Below are 17,410 nucleotides of genomic sequence, written 5' to 3'. Positions count from 1 at the left end.
ATAGCTAACAAAAAATATTAATATATATAAAGATGGAAAACATGTGAACCGTGAAAGCTATTCTAATTCTATCAAACGAACCAAAAAGGAGATGCATCTTCCTCTTTTTTAATACTTTTACCATTTTTAGCTTTAAGTTGAAATTATTAGATTTTAGATGTGGACATGCATAAGCTAAAATATACAAAAGTATATAACTAAACTATATCAATGCGACAATCCAAAAGGTAACATTAAAATATATCTCTCGTTTTGTACTTGGTGATGCATTTGTTTAATAAAACAGTTGTTACGTGCGGTCGCAAATACGTTTAAGAGAATGTTTTCTCTCCGATTTTCATCGCATATTGAGGAAATGAATCGGTGGTCTGTATTACGAATTTTGATCATTATAAACCTAACTGGTCATTTTCTTTAATCCAATTAAAGCTTTGTTTCTTTTTGGTCTGTTACAGAATCAGTATACAATTCCATTATGTTTTTTTTTTGTTGGAACCCATACATTGTTCTTTCTTTTTTTTTTTGTCAGCGGAACCCATACATTGTTATGGAACTCCATTTGCCTAAGCTAAGCTGTATCGGGGTTAGCCGGTTAGGTTAGGTATCAACCACCACTAGTCCACCAGTCAAAGTTAATTTCTTTATTTATTAGGCTGATTTATCTAAATTAATCCAAAAACAATTTGTTACAAACAGAACTGTTTTTTAATATTTCCCAAACCTAAATTCTTACTAGTAATTAACTTAATTAATGGAGTAATAAAACATTTTTTGAAAGTTTTAATACGAATCTATTTAAACATATTGTACGATTTAGAATAACTATTACTATTAATTTCCATAAATAAAATATGAAGCTAGAGGTGCGGTGCGGGAGAATGGGGTTGGCACACAGACACGCGGCTCCGAGATGGATCGTCTTCCGCCGACAGCCGCCGCGTGTATATCCTTCTCATACTCCAGAGTGTCCGGAATCTGCCACGTTGCGTTGTATATGTTGGACCTCTACAGTATATTCTGCCTGACTAGGGCTTTAGCAGTCTATTAGAGGCGAGGCTCTCGCGGAGAGAGACAACAAGGAGGAGAATAGCAATGGCTCATGCCACGTTTACGGCGGAAGGGCAGAATATGGAATCGTTTCGGCTTTTGAGCGGCCACAAAATCCCAGCCGTCGGACTCGGCACATGGCGATCTGGGTCTCAGGCCACCCACGCCGTTGTCACTGCACTCGTCGAGGTAATTCAGTAGTACTATTTGATGCTCTTATACAAAACATGCTCACTGTTGTTATTAAGTTAATAGTATCAAACACAGCTTGTTATTGAATGACCAGTAAAGACTCTTACATGAATTTTGCAGGGTGGTTATCGACACATAGATACAGCTTGGGAGTATGGTGATCAGAAAGAGGTTTATATCTCTCACTTCTTCTTTTGTCTGGAACTGAAAGTGTTTTAAGGTTGGATGTACATAAACAAGTTTTACTCTTTTAACTACTAAGGTCGGCCAAGGAATAAAGAGGGCGATGCACGCTGGCCTTGAAAGGAGGGACCTCTTTGTGACGTCCAAGCTTTGGTAATCACTTTTAAAGAAGAAAAATATATTATTTTATCGTCACCTTTGATTATTGTTTTCATGAGATCGTTTGGTACATGTTTGAATAAAGGTGTACAGAGCTATCTCCTGAGAGAGTGCGTCCTGCTCTGCAAAATACCCTTAAAGAGCTTCAGTTAGAGTATCTTGATCTCTACCTGGTATGTTATTTACTCTTTTGAGTATGAGTGGAGCTGTAGTCTTTATTAATATTTACTGTTCTTCCTCTCTTGACAGTTCAGTTAATTTGTGCAGATTCACTGGCCTTTTCGGCTAAGAGAAGGAGCTAGTAGGCCACCAAAGGCAGGGGACGTTCTTGACTTTGACATGGAAGGTGTTTGGAGAGAAATGGAGAAGCTGGCCAAGGACAATCTTGTCAGGAGTATCGGAGTCTGTAACTTTACTGTCACTAAGCTCAATAAGCTGCTAGGATTTGCTGAGTTGATCCCTTCCGTTTGCCAGGTAAAGTAGGTTCTTAAAATCACATTTGTAATTTCTTATGTATTGAGTTTTTTCATCTTGGGGACTCAGATGGAAATGCATCCTGGTTGGAGAAATGATACAATGCTCGAACTCTGTAAGAGGAACCAGATCCATGTTACAGTGAGTACTAATAAGATTCTTGTTGCATGTATATGGACAAAGATTCACTGCTTAAAGTGAAGTGACTATGAATAAATCTAATGTGATCTTTATATCCATGATGGAAACCCTTGAAGGCTTATTCGCCATTGGGATCTCAAGAAGGTGGGAGAGATCTGATACACGATCAGACAGTTGATCGAATAGCGAAGAAGCTGAATAAGACGCCTGGACAGGTTCTAGTGAAATGGGGTATACAGAGAGGAACAAGTGTCATCCCCAAGTCACAGAATCCAGACAGGATCAAAGAGAACATCAAAGTGTTTGATTGGGTGATCCCTGAACAGGACTTCCAAGCTCTCAACAGCATCCCTGACCAGGTGAAACAGAGCACTTGTTTTGTCTTATCTGCTTATCCACTCTGTTTTGATCCTCTGTTCACACTTTGGTCTTCTTTGGCCTCCGATGCAGAAACGAGTAATGGGCGGCGAGGATCTTTTCGTGAACGAGACGGAAGGTCCGTACCGTACCGTAGCAGATCTATGGGACCATGAAGACTAACCGAATCCGAGGATCAAATAAATGTAAGGCGTTTGTTGTAAAATATGTCATGTAATAGTTCCTGAAAATAATAAAGAAATGACCTAGTGTCCTCCAATTCCTAAAAAAACTGTTATAACATTATATTATGAATCTCTCTTCAACGACGGAGGAGACTTGTTGTTGTACGGCTAAAACTGATGCAGTGAGCTTGAGATCTCTGGAAACGAGCAAATCTGCGATCTCTCCAAGATCTTCATTCTCGCTCCACACGGATAATCCTTTAAGTACCTGGAAGCTTTCTTCGTGTTTGATCCCAACCATTATAAGATCGTAACTGTTTCCTTCTTCTCTCAGTAGGTTCACTATATCACTCGCTTCCTCTATCCTTACCTAAGACCAAAAACCCAAGGGTCAAATTAAACCCGGATTTTGACAACTTGAGAAACAAGTCATGAACAAGACTTTAATTAGTACTATTTATTTACCTCTCGTAAATTGTATTGATTCATGGTGTCTTGACTGAATTTTTGGATGGCTATGGAGTCGAGTCTTCTCTCTATGACGTCGTTTAGCTGCGAGACGTTTTCTCCGTCCACGAGCTTAAGAACGTTTAGATTTACGCACGGGTGGTTTGTCATCCTAACCGCAAACGCCAGCGCCTCACGGTCGTCCGCCCCACCGAGGAATATCGAACAGACGTTGATACTCATTGACCCGTTCTTCATCGTCGTTCCCATGTTCTTGAAATCTTGAAGGCGTCTTTGGTCCACTAGAACCGCAACTGAGCAAGGCGAGACATTTAGGACGTTGCGGCAGAGCCTTCTATCTGCTGCATTCCCGTTGTCAATTCCGACAATGATGAGATTAGTTTCTTTGTCAAATGCCAAGGCGCAGACATCCTCATGCATCGTCTTGCTCGGCGCAACTGCAGTGAAACACTCGACGGAAAAGTTTTCTTGCAAAACGTGTCCCTTTTCGAATTTCTCGAAGGCTTTCCAGATCTGCTCTCTGCGGCTGGAGGACATCGATGAGGCGTCGTATTGACCGGAATGGTGTTCAATGAGGAGAGGTACGTTATGGTGCTCAAGCTCTTCGAGATTGACGGAAACGATGGAAGCCCCCGATGGACAAGAAGAGAACTCCAAGATGGTGAGGAGGGAAGGTACGGTTTTGCGGTGGTAGAAACAAGTGAGGATCTTGAGAGGATTGTTTGGTTCGTAGTGCTGAACGGTTTGTCGCCTGTAAGTGATGTGTTGCCGCTGCACCCACCCGTAGAGATTTTTTACTATGGCCGTGAAAATGGTCGAGTGAACCATCGCACATACCACCATTATCCCAAATGCTTCTTGGCTTATGTTCTGCATCCCTCAAAAACAATATATAGTTAAACCGTACGTTATTGTGCATACGTATATCCATATAAATGTTTGCCTAGCGGTTAATCGATACATAAAGAATGATCTCTCTCTATATATATGTACTTAAATTAGTCGTACCTCGTAGTTCAACAACTGTTTGAAGATTTGGACATCGTAGATCCCTTGTATGCAGACGATGAATCCGACTATCACGGCGTATGATATAGGAACCTTGAAGTAAAGCGATGGGAGGACGATGGAAGCAAACTTTGCAGCAATGATGGTAAAGAAAAGCAACTCCAAAGTTATGACGTCGCCTTTTTCGAACATAAAGAAATTGACTTTATTACCAATCCCGATGACGTAACACGGCATAAGAACCGCCCAACAGAAGCAACCGATCTTGTCGGTGAGACCAGTACCGAGAGGAGGCGTCTTAGGAGTCACAAGACCGAGAGCCACGGATCCGACTATGTAAGGAAACCCTACGGTTTCGGACAGGAAAGTGGTGGTGCACAACATGACGCAGATGATGCATAGATGCGATGCCTTTAGTTTCTTTCCTTCAGGTGTTCTCTTCACTATCCATTTGAATATTGGTCGGCACACAACTACTATAGCAGCAATCAGTAGTACCTAATCATTTGCAAATATATGTTTTTAATAAAGTGTATGTGTGTATAACTCTACAGTGCTAAATATATTGACGAAGATGCAAGAAAGCAAGGAAGTCAATTGTTGTTCTGGTTTTGAATGCTAATTTTTTGTGTAAATCATAATCGGAAGAGATCTTATTCCTATACCATCTATAATTTTTTTCAAATATATTTTGAAGATTGCGAACACAAACGGAAGAAGAAACTACTCACATACCTTTGTGAAGGTATGGAGATAAATAGTCTTGGAGTATTTTTGTTGCAAGAAACTGTCAAAGGTAACTTTAAGGAGGAAAAGACCCCAGCCAAAGCAGTTAGTCACCATTATGGAGGAGAGGGCTAACCTTCCAGGCTCCGAGTTTAGCATCTTGAGCTTCGACAAAACCGAATACGCCACTTGAAAATACACTGCCGATTGGTTTGTCAGTATATCATGGAGCTGTGCTGGCTTAGTGTTCGCCACGCTTCCACGGATGTTGCTAGTGATTAGGGTACATGCCAAGGAGCCAACGACGTAAGGAAACAGAAAAAGAGAGAATCCATTGATGATTGCGACCTTGCCTCCTCGCTTTATTACTCCCACCTCCACTTGAGCTGTGCTTATGTATGAGATGAACATGAAGGATATTGCCTCTAATGATTCTATAATGAAGAAGCTTCTTGTGTTGAAAAGTTTTGTCACTAAATCTATGTTTTGTCCCAAAACCGAGGGGCCTAAGAATATCCCACCCTGTTTCATACATTACAAACATTAATATATCACTTTTCGATCCACCTAGAATTAATAGCCTTCAAATATATACTATTCTATATATGTTCTTATAACCAAAAAAAAAAAAAAATTCACGTAGGATAATGGTGTGAAAGAATGAAGTGATTAGAATACCATAATTTGAGTGACAAAGTCGACATTTGGGAGAGGACGGAGAAGAGCTTGGAAGAAGGAAGAGAGGGAAGAGACGAGAGAAATAAGAAGAAGGAGAAGAGGAGTCGAATGCTTCAATGGGTCATCTCCCATAAATATTCCGCTAGAGGTTGATCCCAACCATGCCTCACATACAAATTCATGTGTTCCATTTACAACACTATTGTTCATCTCTCTTTCAAAAAATCTTTCTTATTATTATTTTTTTTTATTGTTAAAAGCTAGTACTAATTTCACCTAACGTTACGTTTTTTACTTTATATCCAGTTTTTTTCTTCAATTGTTTCTTTTTTAAGGGTTTAAATCGTTTTTGTTGTTTCTCAAGGAATTTGTGTTGTTATAACCGTAAGAGAAAAATGTCAATTCTCATTTCCGCGTATTTTTTTTAAGGGTATAAATTGTTGTGTGTTTTATAGGCTTTTGAAGATGAAAATTAATTTTGCCGAAGGCGAAGACTTTGAAAGTAAAAAAAGCAAACTAAAATCAGAGTTGTTTTTTAACATTAAGTTTCGACTTACGTTCAGAAACAAACTTTCAGTTTCAGTGTCATATACTCAATTTCTTCTAAATTATACCCCCATTTAATGTAGACCATATAAATTATCATCATTTGGATTAGACCTTTATTTGACCATTAATTCCAATATGGTTTACATATACAGAGAGGACCAGACCTTAATTTTTGTAACATGTTTGTGACTTTGTGTGTGGCAATCATTCTCAAGCTATCATGATCATACTCAAGATTTTTGTACCACACAAACACAGATATAGAAACCTTAAAAGTAGGATGACCTCTAAAGAGAAATGAAAGAAGAGGATAGATAAAAAGGAACCCCTAAATATAGCTTCAAATAAGGAAAATAAATAATAATAATTATTAGATTTTCTTTTTCCTCTTAATTCTTCAACTCATACAATAATAATATCTCTATCTCTCTCTCTCTCTCTCCCTCTATGGGTTGACTCATTTAATTAGGGAATTACCTAGAAGGAGAAAATGGAAAATATCACCAAAACATTCCAGCACGGAGGAGTGGATTGGATTTGCGAGCCATGGCTTGGTGCAGGCTCCATGGGAATTGGCCGGGGAGAGAACCCGATCAAGTTTACTCTTCCTCTTCTTCTCCTTCAGATATCTGTCTTTACCTTAATTTCAGTCTTTTTTCAGTTTCTTCTCAGGCCTTTCGGAAAATTCGTATTCCTCACTCAGATCCTGGTATATATATATGGAGTATTAATTAATCTCAAAAACATGCACCTGCATGCAGCCATGCAAGTAAAATGTTTTTTTTTTTTGCTTGCAGGCTGGGATCTGCTTAGGACCGTCGGTTATAGGACGTAACAAACAGTACATGTCGACATTTTTCTACAAGAGAAGCGTGTTCATAATTGAATCCTTCGAGGCCATATGTTTTCTCTTCGTTTGCTACATCACGACATGTCAAGTAGACACTAGGATGGTAAAGAGAGTAGGCAAGTTAGCATTCATAAACGGCATCTTACTTTTCCTCATACCTTTCGTATGTGGCCAATTCGCGGCCATCATCATCTCCAAGAGGCTCGGAGGCGCGCCAGATGGGATCCCTCCCGCGGAGTTCCACCACGTGGCGATCGTCGAATCCACAATGTATTTTCAGGTGGTTTACGGAGTCTTGTCGAGCCTAAAGATGTTGAACACTGAGCCAGGGAGGTTAGCACTTGCCTCCATGATGGTGCATGACTGCCTCGCCTGGTGTTTTTTCATGCTGAACATCGCCATTAAACTTAACGTTGACTTAAAAGACAAAAACCGAGCTCTCCTCTTGTCCCTCTTACAGGTTAATTAAATTATATATATACATATGATCCTAGCAAAATTTATGTATATTTTCTTAATTAACTAATTAAATTTGTACAAAATTAATTAGTAAAAAGAAAAAAACTTGATAAAACGCAGATGGTCATGATAGTGGCAATAATATATGTGTTTCGACCAATAATGAAGTGGATGATGGGGAGAACACCAGAAGGACACTCTCTCAAGACCTCGTACCTCTGCGTTATTTGCGTCTTGCTCTTCGTCACCTGTCTCTGGGCAGAATTTGTGGGTCTGCCTTACTTCTTTGGTGCGGTTGTCTTAGGCCTAGCCACCCCAAAACGTCCGCCTCTAGGCACCGGACTGTCAGACAAAATCGGTTGTTTTGTTTGGTTTTTCCTGATGCCTTGCTACATCATTGGGATCGGCTACAATATCAATCTCTCACAGGTTTCCTTGAGAGATGTTATCCGGTATGAGATACTTTTTGGTGTAATTCGGTTTGCCAAAATGATAGCCATTGCCTTGCCTTCCCTTTACTACAATGTGCCCCTTTGGCACGCCATTCTTGTTGGCTTTATGGTCAATATCCAAGGACTTTACGACGTTCAAATCTACAAACAGAACCTCAATTACAGGGTAATTAAAAATATAGTAACTTTTAATTTACCCCACACATGTATGATGTATATCGATTTTAATTAGCAAAGGTCAATAAAAATAACTTTTACTTTTGGTCAAGGGGTGCAGAAAATATCAAGCAAATCTTTTGGAGCAATGGTAATGTCAGCAACGGTATCCTCAACAGTTATCATAGTGATAGTGAAGAAACTGTACCAAACCATGAGCAAACGCAACCCTTACAAGAGACGTACGGTGCAACACTGCCGAGTGGAGGCTCCGCTGAGGATCCTCACTTGTTTCCGGAACCGTGAGGCGGTCCGTCCGGTGCTGGACATTGTCGAACTCTCTCGTCCAGCCATAGGAGCTCCTCTCTCCGTCTTTGCAGTGAATCTAGAAGAGCTTAATAACCATAGTCTTCCTCTACTTATTCATCACACGCAGGAGATAAGTCCCTTCATCGTGCCTAGCCGAAGGGACCAGATCGTTAAGGCCTTCCACAACTACGAGAATACTAATATGGAGACCGTGTTGATAGAGTGCTTCACTGCAGTGGCACCGCGAAAGACCATGCACGAGGACGTGTGTGCCATTGCCTTTGACCAGGAAACAGATCTTGTGATCTTTACTCTTGATGCCGGGATCGAGTCGTGGGAGAGGCTCCTTTGTCGGAATCTGTTGCAAAACTGTCCATGCTCCGTTGCGCTTTTCATAGACCGAGGAAGGCTCCCAGACTTCAGATTCGTTCCACTGAAAAAGCTTAGCATCAACATATGTGCCATCTTTTTAGGTGGACCAGATGACCGTGAAATGCTTACGTACGCTACACGCTTGGCCAGCCATCCCAGCGTCGAGCTCCATGTGTTCCGGCTCGTGGACCAGAACGGCGTCTCTCCGCTCAGAGACATGGTGGAGAGAAAGCATGACATGAGAGTCATCAACGTCTTCCGCAAAGAGAATTCCGAAAAAAACATCGTCTTCAGAGAGGTAAAGAAACCCTTCTCTCTACTTGGTTTAGAAAGATTCTTGGTTTAGACGTACGAAAACAGAGGTTTTCTCATGATCATAATTAATAATGTGTTTCTGACAATTCTAAAGATAAGAATAGAGGAAGCGGTGGATCTACTGGGGTTGCTAAGGAAGGAAGGAGACGACTTTGATCTGATGATGGTGGGGATAAGACACGAAGAGAATCTATTGATGTTGGAAGGGTTGTCAGAATGGAGCGATATGAAGGAGTTAGGAGAGGTTGGAGATTTGTTGGTCTCCAAAGATCTCGAGCTCTCTGTTTCGGTTCTCGCGGTCCAGCAATGAGGGCGATTACGGTTTAATTATCTAGTTTCAAATTTTGTATGGATATTTGTACAAATTAAAGCCTTTTTGTAGAATGTAAAAATGTCTTTTATACACAAAAGTTTTTAAAAGTACGTATACTACCTTTTACTCCTTTCTTTCAAATCATTCCACGATGACATGATCAGTTTAAACAGAGATTAGCACAAAAATACAAACATCGTGACTATGACTCTCAGACCATCATCTTTGGACGTGTTAAAAAGCCAAAAAAAAAAATATATATAAATTCCTAATTGTAAAGGGCCTAAATATTAGGGCCAGTCAGGGTCCGCTAAAATAAACTTAAGCCCTGAACCTGATTAAATAGAGAAAAAGATTTTCGGACTCTTAAAAGGGCTTTTATAAAAACAATTCAGGTTAAAATAGGGCCCAGCCTTGTTACAATTTTTTTTTTGTTTTTTTTTTTTTTTTTGTTTCCTCGTTGTTCAAATCCCTAATAACGCTCTTCTTCTTCAGTTCTTCTTCAATCCCTTGTTCTACTTCCCATCCCTTGTTCGAAAAAGCTTTTGAAATAGGATCAGTGATTAAGCGTTTGGAGAAAAATTCACACCTTTGTACGCCGTGCTTCTTCAGCAGAAGATCCCCAACGTTGCTGGCCATAACCTCCGGCGAACCATGGCGAAAAGAAGGAGATGCCATGAAACTGAACCTCGGGAAGCAAGAGTGGAGACTGAAGAAGAGTTGAGAATTCGAATGGAGCGATTGGTCGCGAGAGCTGAGGCGTTGGAGAGCACTGTAGCTCAGCAAAATCAGAGGATCCACAACAACATTTCGCATATGTTGAAAGATATTAAGTTACTCTTAGTTCATGTCGCCGACTAAGGAAAGGAGCGTGGTGGATTGGACAAGGCTTCCAAAGGATCTGTTGGAGCTGATTTCGAAATCTCTCAATTCTTTCCATCTCCTCCAATTCCGTGCCGTATGCTCTTCATAGCGGTCCGCCGCCGCCAAGCCCAAATCGCTTCTCCCCTCACATCACCTTCCGAGCCTCCCCCACAGCGTCTTCCCTGATTCCTCCTCCTCATCTTCAGGCTTCCTCCGCCTCTCACAGCGGATTATCTTACTTATCAAGCCTCTCTGTCATGAACATGAATCAGAGGCGGAGGAGGATTCGATTGGTGGATGGCTGGTCAAAGTCGAGCAACATCCTTATCGTCCTTGTAAGTTGCATCTCATCCGTCCGCTTACTGATAATCCTGACACAAGTTTATTTTGGTGTGGAAGTGACACAATTGTCTTTCCTCCCCCATTTCACTTGCCTCCTTGATATGACTAAGTTCAGTGTTCGCGAATTGGGTCGTGAATTCGTGCTCGATGATTGCGTCGATGATGCCCTTAAAGAACCTCAGAAAACTCTTGTCAAGTATCTTGAATATGATAGTGATGATGTGGAGTCGTCTAAGTTTGTGTTGCTTACGATTCTCCGTTCTGGCAAGTTACTTGTGTTTACTTCTTGGGATCAATCATGGAATGTGATCAATGACGACGACATGCCAGCCTTCTTCTTGTCATTTTTGCGATGTGATCCTGTTCAATGGCTGCTTCTTTGCCGTCGAGAAAAATGGGAGGACTTTCTCTCTACATCTCTCTTCTCTGAGATTGACATTGGCAGCAAATCCTGTGTTTGGCGACGCCTACGACGGTGACGGTGACAAGAAGTTTCTTATTGAATCCTCCTCTGGTGGTGATATGTTGTTGGTTGATATGATAAGCAGGCAACTTGATTTGGATGACCTTTCGGACTTCGAGTATGATGATGTCGAGGATCACGGTAATGCCATTGCAACTACTGATATAACCCTCAAGATAAGAGTCTTCAGATTTGTGCAAAGAGACCAGAGTTGGGTTCAGGTTAAGGATCTTGGGGATAGAATGTTGTTCCTTGCTGATAGTTCCACATTTTCCGCTTCTGCTTCTGATACTTTACCTCTTTATGGAGCTAGTGTCTTCTTCCACGGTTTCATCTTTAATGGGACAGACCTTGGCAGTATTGGAGATAAGGATGTGGCAGTGTGTGATTTTAGGTCTCAGAAAATGAAGCTGGTGCGCCAACACCCTCAATATGCCAACCTGTTTTGGCCTCCGCCTTCCTGGATTATTGATAAGATACCAAGTCCTATACCACCTGAGAAGATACCAAGTCCTATACCACCTGAGAAGAAGAGACCAAGTGTTGGACTGGTGCCAGTAAGAAGGTCAGCTCGTCGAAGGTCTCAAAACAAGAAGTATTTGGATTAGTGAAGTCAATACTTCATTTTGGTTTCCTGAGTTACATCATCAATGTTTTGAGTTTAGTCATTTGTGTGAATAGTAACCACCAATATTCTATAACTCTAGAGTAGACCATGTTATTTTCTTTGCAATTTATTTCCTCTACTTGACGATTTAGAAAACTATAAGCAAGAATTCTAATTTGTTTTCGTCAACTTCAGCAAAATTTCACTAACACACCCGGTGGGACTCGAACCCATATCGTTTGATTAGAAGTCAAACGCCTTATCCATTAGGACTCGAATCCATTTTTTTTTTTTTTGTTTTTTAACGCACAAAGTTGATGTTGAGCAGCATCGACTTACTCAACAGGTTCAGATTTTACTAAACAATTAGAAACAACAAATACAATGGTCCTATTATGAAACCCTCTGAGATGGACCCATCTGTGACCATGGTGCGACTCCATAACACTCGTTATTGCTCTTACTTGATCTCCAGGAAATACTCGACATTGCTCTGCTCACGTTTCCTTCTCTTGGGTAAGGCCGGTGCTTTAGGTAAAGCACCACCACTGCACAGTCATCAGCTTTAGAGGCTGGAAACTTTGTTCTCCAAGTCCGAGCAGCTCGCTGAACCAACGTCTCAGCTGCCGTTGACCGGTCCTTACAAGAACCTACAATTTTCACCACTTCTTCGTTTGACAAAACATCCCAAATCTGTTCCACCAATACAAACATAAACCTTTTAGCATGGAATGCATTTGTTACAAGACTGAAAGCTATACTAGAAGATGTTTACCCCATCGGTAGCTAGAACTACAAACTCGTCTTCTCTACCAACTTTTCTGCAAAAGACCTCAGGAATACAAAGAAGTCCATAGTCTTTGAGGCAGAAATCACCAAAAGCCCTTGACATTGCTAGCCCCGGGCAATCATCATCAGGCATCCACACTCTATAAACATCGGGTTCCTCCTCCATAGCAAACACCCTTCCCTTACATGACACTATTCTCTCTGCTTCGCCTGTTAAAAGAAATAAAAATGAAACTTCTTCAGGAAAACCAACTACTTCTAAAGAGGCATCAAGTCTAAAGTTGTTGACCCCAAAAAAATTCTAAAGTCAAAGGAAAAGGAGAAAATACTGACGTTGGACACATGGTTTCAGATCAACCGTGAGCTGGACGGCTTTGAAACTGTTCTTGCTTCGGGTGCCAAGAACAGCTCGTGAATCTCCCAAATTGGCGATCATCAAACAGTCACCCTGCAAATGTTTGACAAAAAAATCTTTCAATCCCTTTTTGACCAACCGTCTTGAAGAACTAATAATAAAGCTTAAGAGACTGCTGATTTTACCTGCTTAAAGACGGTGACAGCAGTTGTACCACTGCAAAAACTATCATATGGAGAGTTAAGACCAAGTTCGCTGTCTACTTGCTTGAAAAATGTCACTAGAATGTCCTCAAATTCACGGAAGAGTTCCTCCTGACTCTGTGAACTATTATTCTCTATGTTTTCACCACCAGTTTTGGAAGATCTAATTTTCGAATGAACCCTTGAAGGTAAATTTTCACATACTTGACGAGAAATCTTGTGACCCATGGGACCGTGACCGTCAAATACACCGCAAAAGATCATATCTTCCTCCCCACCAAATTTCTGCAGCAAAGTTCAAGATGCAGATATGAATTGGTCATTGTCTTAAGAGAGGCAGCATCAAAATGTATAATCCCATGTAATAGCAGAAAATTAAGAAAACAAAGCAGTAATGGCCACAGGAAACAAAGTGTTACCTCCCAGACTGTCATGGCGTCTTGATTTATCCCTTTTTTTCCTTGTTTGATTGCCATGGAAACATGTTTGGATGATCCACGCGACCTTATAATGGCTCCATCATATGTATCCCTAACCTCAGCCTCCCCATCTCCATATTGATTATTATCATCCGTGCCATTCTCCACAACTATCCCTGTGCCCTTGCTACAACAGACCCCCATTTAGACTGCAAGAGACTGGTACGCAACAAGAAACAAGGCAAATCAAACAGGAAATTGCTGGAAACACAAACGTGAGGTTAGGTCCTTTGGAAGAAGTAATTGAAGGGAGAGGAGCAGGGCAGAAATGAAACAACCAGATAGTTGCAGAAAAATAAACTTTCCATGGGATCGCCTTGTGAGGCCTTATCGAGGAAAGGAGTCAAAGGAGGAGGAGAGAAGGATAAAGAAGGGAAACTATAGCAGACAAGCATGAATAAAAGCTCATGAGAAGAATTATTGCTAGATCAAACAACACATTACAATAATACAAAATGGCATTTGTCTCCTGTTGAAGCTTAAATTGAAAATTATAATGGAAAGGTCAAAGGGTTTTTGTCAAGATGAACAAGAAAAACTGTAGAGAGAGAGAGAGAGAGAGAGAAAGAGAGAGAAAGATCAGGGATGGAGAAAGATATGTTTATTATTTTCTTTGTCTAAATATAGATGAAAATCTAGATGAGTATAATCCATAATTGGATACTAAAGACTACCAATAAAAAAATTACCTGGATTTAAGAGATTTTCCTCCTTTATCTCTTTGTTACAATCCACAGCAAATAAAGTAAAACAACAACTTCTCCCTCACCAAATCATAGCCTCGCTTTTGGTAACCAACACTAAAGAACAGGAGAAAGGACCAAAACTAAAATAAACAATTGGCTGTTTCTTGTTAACTTCTCATTTCTCATATCAAGTATACAAAAAGAATTGATCGCTCTTAACAAAGTTTAAAAACTTATAAGCAAGATAACTTCTCAAAACCACTACTACAGTATTTTCTTAAATATACCATAGTCTTCAAAGTTCAAAAAGAGCAAGTCTAGCAGAAAATCCATCTGAGAAAACGGTATTGATGGAGAGAAAATGGCAAGACGAACATACCTGGTTCAAGGCATTTGCATTGCTCCATCTATAGGCTTGGACTCAGTACAAGATCACTTTGAAACATTCTTCCAGGGTACAATATCTTAAAATCCAGAAAACAAACACAAACAAACTTGGGTTCTTCCTCCATATATATAGATAAGGAAAGCCGAAATCCTTACAAAACTTTGGATGCAGAGAACAACCAGAAGCAAGAAAATTGAAGAAGATTGACAGTAAAAAGAAACTCAAATTTCCATTTCAAGCTAAACTTCTTACAGTAAAAGGGAATTTTCCAGCACAGACAGAGAGTATTTGTTTAATAGAAACCTATAATATCCGCTTTATATTTCTAGAAGAAGAAAGTAAAAGTACATTTTTATAGATTGGTGAAACGAGATTCACCCAAGCATAAAAAGAAAGAGATTATGCAGCGTCCTAAAAGCATTACCACCATTGATGGACAAGCACCCCTCTTTGTCTGAGCGAAGTAAAGAGCTCAAGGCATTGGTTATAGGTCTTGTTGTACTTTTGGCTCCTTTGACCAGGACAGCATCTCTGCCACCTGTTGTAATGGCATTCAAGGAAGAGCTCATCGATTAGACAAATAGCTCCAGTCTTGATTAACCTCGGGATCAGGTCGAATTCGGTTCCTTCAACATCCATCTTCATCACAACAAAGTCCCTCTCTCTGACATTGTTCTTCAACCAGTCAGCAAAATCAAACCCTTGAATCAAGTTGACCTCACCAGCTAAGTCACCCCCTGAGCTGGAGGAAGACTTTCTAACCGGCTGGATTCTGCCCATTCCCCTGCCCTTGGCTTTAGCTTCCACTTCCTTTCCAGGATCGTGATTGATCTCAAACGACAATGTCTCGTTCTTCACCCACGCTGCATACGGCAAAAGGTTCACTTTTTTCTTAATCTTATACTCCTCGTGAAAGGCCTTGTCAGCCTCAATGGCGAAAACATCGAAAGTCTTGTTCTGCTTAGGGTACTCTTTCTTGAACCAACTCCCAATACTGGAACCATAACTTCGAGCACCAACATCAACGTAAACGTATCTACTCTTGAAACGTATATCTACCATGGAAGGCACGTATTTAATATTCTTGATGTTCTTCTTAAGAGTAATCCAAGGCTTAAGAGGCTCCTCTTGAATGATTGGCTCAGCATCCCGAATCAAATCTCTTTTGTAACCAGGAATCCAGCACTTACCACCACCGGAGTGAGGATGATGAGCATCAATAACATCAGAGTATTTCTGAATAACAAACTCTCTAATATGAGGCATCGAAGAATCAAAACCATCAATATCACGCATCTTGACCAATCTGCAAGAATTAAACAAATCAAGGAATGAATTGAAACTGTACGTATCCGTAGCTCCAACATGAACCACCGCGAACCCTTGGGGTTTCAGCGTCCGAGTAATCTCATCAGCGAATTCCAACTGCTTCAACGACTTCCCGAGTCGGCCACCTCCGGAGAAGACGAAATCGAAGGCGTTATCCTCAAAGGGAATAGCGTGGCCCTCGCCTCTCACCACCAACGGCCTAAAAGCTTTCTTAGAGATTCCAACGGAGTTTTTGACACCAATCTCTCTGAGGGAGTGAACCTCCTGGCCAAACGCGGTTTCAACACAAAGCGTCTTCGATTCCGGGGAGAGGTAACCGTCGGCGATCAGATCCTGAAAGATGGAGGAGTGAAAACGGACGGAGCTGATCCAATCCCTGCTGGTGTGAAGATCATCATCGCCAGGGGAGGCAGATCTGACGACGTCGATAGGAGAAACGCCGGAGGAAGCACCGGAGATGACAAAGTTGAGGTTGTCGGGGAGAGAGAAGAAGCAGAAATCGCCGCGATTGCATGATTCGCCGGTGATGGTGACAACATAAGCAAAACGAACAAGGATGATAAGAACACCGAAGAGAAGCACACGAACCATTATATTCCGGAGGAAGCTTGGCTTCCCCATGGAATTCTCCATCATATCTCTCTCACTAGAAAACTACTTTACAAATTAAAATTCACACAGAGAGAAGAGAAAAAAGAACGAAAGAATAGCTCTCGGTTTGTTTGTTTTGGAGGAAGAAAAATTAAAATTAAAATTAAAAATGAAGCCCTAAATCCGTGGAAGAGGAGGAGGAGGACTAACGAGAAGAGAAACGAGCAGAGGTGTGATTTGCTCCGATTAGGGTTGGGAATAGACTATAAATATTGCAGATCGAAAAACTAGTTGGTGGATAACGGCAAAAGAAGCGCATACTTCGCGGGATGTTTTTAGGAAACAAAGAGACGGTTTGGAGTTTTTTTTCCGGCGACTATACGGTGGAGGAGGAGGAGGAGGAAAGAGAGAGATACATATAGGGAGAATCTCGACTCAGGGAAGCAAAGAAGAGAGAGAGAGAGAAGATAATACTAATAAAAGTGAGCAAAAGCGTTTCTTTCTCTTCTCTCAAAACGCGGTTCCTTACAGCGGAAAAGAAGATATGTGTTTTAAGGACATGTTTTTCTTCTTTATTTTCGGAATTGCCACGCTGACTTATTTTTAATCTCTCTAAACTAATCATTAGCAATTAATTTAATGGAGGAGGTCTAGTATCGTAATTTTAGAGTGAGTTTTTTAAGTGTTTCTTTGACTCTCATTACTATTATTTGTTCGATCCTTTCCTTTCATCATTAATTGTCTGATTTCTTTAACCTAGAAAAATCTAAAGTTAAAGTTTGGTGGATCCAATGTAAACTAAAGCAATAAATCAAAACTATACTCAATTTAGACGTAATATTAAATCTTGTTGTTATGAGTCATGACTGATGAACTAACTAACTTAAATCATCATTTAGGCTTTGAATGGTAGCGCCCCCA

The 17,410-nt window shown here is 40.7% G+C and overlaps 5 protein-coding genes and 1 pseudogene across 6 annotated transcripts; 3 read left to right on the top strand and 3 right to left on the bottom strand.

Annotated features, from left to right (window-relative positions):
• The first annotated feature begins 279 nt into the window (after positions 1 to 279).
• On the top strand, positions 280 to 3,029 carry LOC104768291 (aldose reductase-like). The gene is made up of 8 exons (XM_010492219.3): positions 280 to 1,236; positions 1,360 to 1,410; positions 1,502 to 1,575; positions 1,667 to 1,754; positions 1,849 to 2,055; positions 2,125 to 2,196; positions 2,313 to 2,555; positions 2,647 to 3,029. Exons 1-8 carry the CDS (start codon positions 1,093 to 1,095, stop codon positions 2,734 to 2,736), a joined length of 969 nt encoding a protein of 322 aa, XP_010490521.1. The 5' UTR covers positions 280 to 1,092; the 3' UTR covers positions 2,737 to 3,029.
• LOC104768292 (cation/H(+) antiporter 26-like) lies at positions 2,857 to 5,828 on the bottom strand. The gene is made up of 5 exons (XM_010492220.3): positions 5,619 to 5,828; positions 4,950 to 5,462; positions 4,215 to 4,712; positions 3,204 to 4,076; positions 2,857 to 3,108 (listed from the first exon to the last, which is right to left on the bottom strand). Exons 1-5 carry the CDS (start codon positions 5,826 to 5,828, stop codon positions 2,857 to 2,859), a joined length of 2,346 nt encoding a protein of 781 aa, XP_010490522.2.
• A 730-nt stretch (positions 5,829 to 6,558) lies between these two features.
• On the top strand, positions 6,559 to 9,505 carry LOC104772081 (cation/H(+) antiporter 27). 2 transcript variants are annotated; one of them, XM_087505871.1, is made up of 5 exons: positions 6,559 to 6,876; positions 6,965 to 7,477; positions 7,597 to 8,094; positions 8,206 to 9,063; positions 9,175 to 9,505. In XM_087505871.1, exons 1-5 carry the CDS (start codon positions 6,658 to 6,660, stop codon positions 9,388 to 9,390), a joined length of 2,304 nt encoding a protein of 767 aa, XP_087361997.1. In that variant the 5' UTR covers positions 6,559 to 6,657; the 3' UTR covers positions 9,391 to 9,505. The 2 variants fall into 2 exon arrangements, with proteins under 2 accessions (XP_087361997.1, XP_087361998.1); XM_087505872.1 differs by lacking the exon at positions 9,175 to 9,505 and having other exon boundaries at positions 6,563 to 6,876; positions 8,198 to 8,335.
• Positions 9,506 to 10,094: 589 nt separating this feature from the next.
• Positions 10,095 to 11,795, top strand: LOC104768290 (F-box protein SKIP23-like; annotated as a pseudogene).
• Positions 11,796 to 11,912: 117 nt separating this feature from the next.
• LOC104768288 (putative protein phosphatase 2C 65) lies at positions 11,913 to 16,974 on the bottom strand. Its single transcript, XM_010492215.3, has 6 exons — positions 14,561 to 16,974; positions 13,436 to 14,295; positions 12,999 to 13,301; positions 12,792 to 12,906; positions 12,445 to 12,668; positions 11,913 to 12,362 (listed from the first exon to the last, which is right to left on the bottom strand). Exons 2-6 carry the CDS (start codon positions 13,637 to 13,639, stop codon positions 12,063 to 12,065), a joined length of 1,146 nt encoding a protein of 381 aa, XP_010490517.2. The 5' UTR covers positions 13,640 to 14,295; positions 14,561 to 16,974; the 3' UTR covers positions 11,913 to 12,062.
• LOC104768289 (uncharacterized) lies at positions 14,780 to 16,534 on the bottom strand. Its single transcript, XM_010492216.3, has one exon. It carries the CDS (start codon positions 16,532 to 16,534, stop codon positions 14,990 to 14,992), a length of 1,545 nt encoding a protein of 514 aa, XP_010490518.1. The 3' UTR covers positions 14,780 to 14,989.
• Positions 16,975 to 17,410: the final 436 nt, after the last annotated feature.

The sequence above is a fragment of the Camelina sativa genome, chromosome 20, assembly GCF_030686135.1.
Source record: "Camelina sativa cultivar CO46 ecotype springtype chromosome 20, ASM3068613v1".
Lineage (NCBI taxonomy): Eukaryota > Viridiplantae > Streptophyta > Magnoliopsida > Brassicales > Brassicaceae > Camelina > Camelina sativa.
Note: the sequence above shows the minus strand (reverse complement) of the source record. Positions and strands in the feature narration are given on the sequence as shown.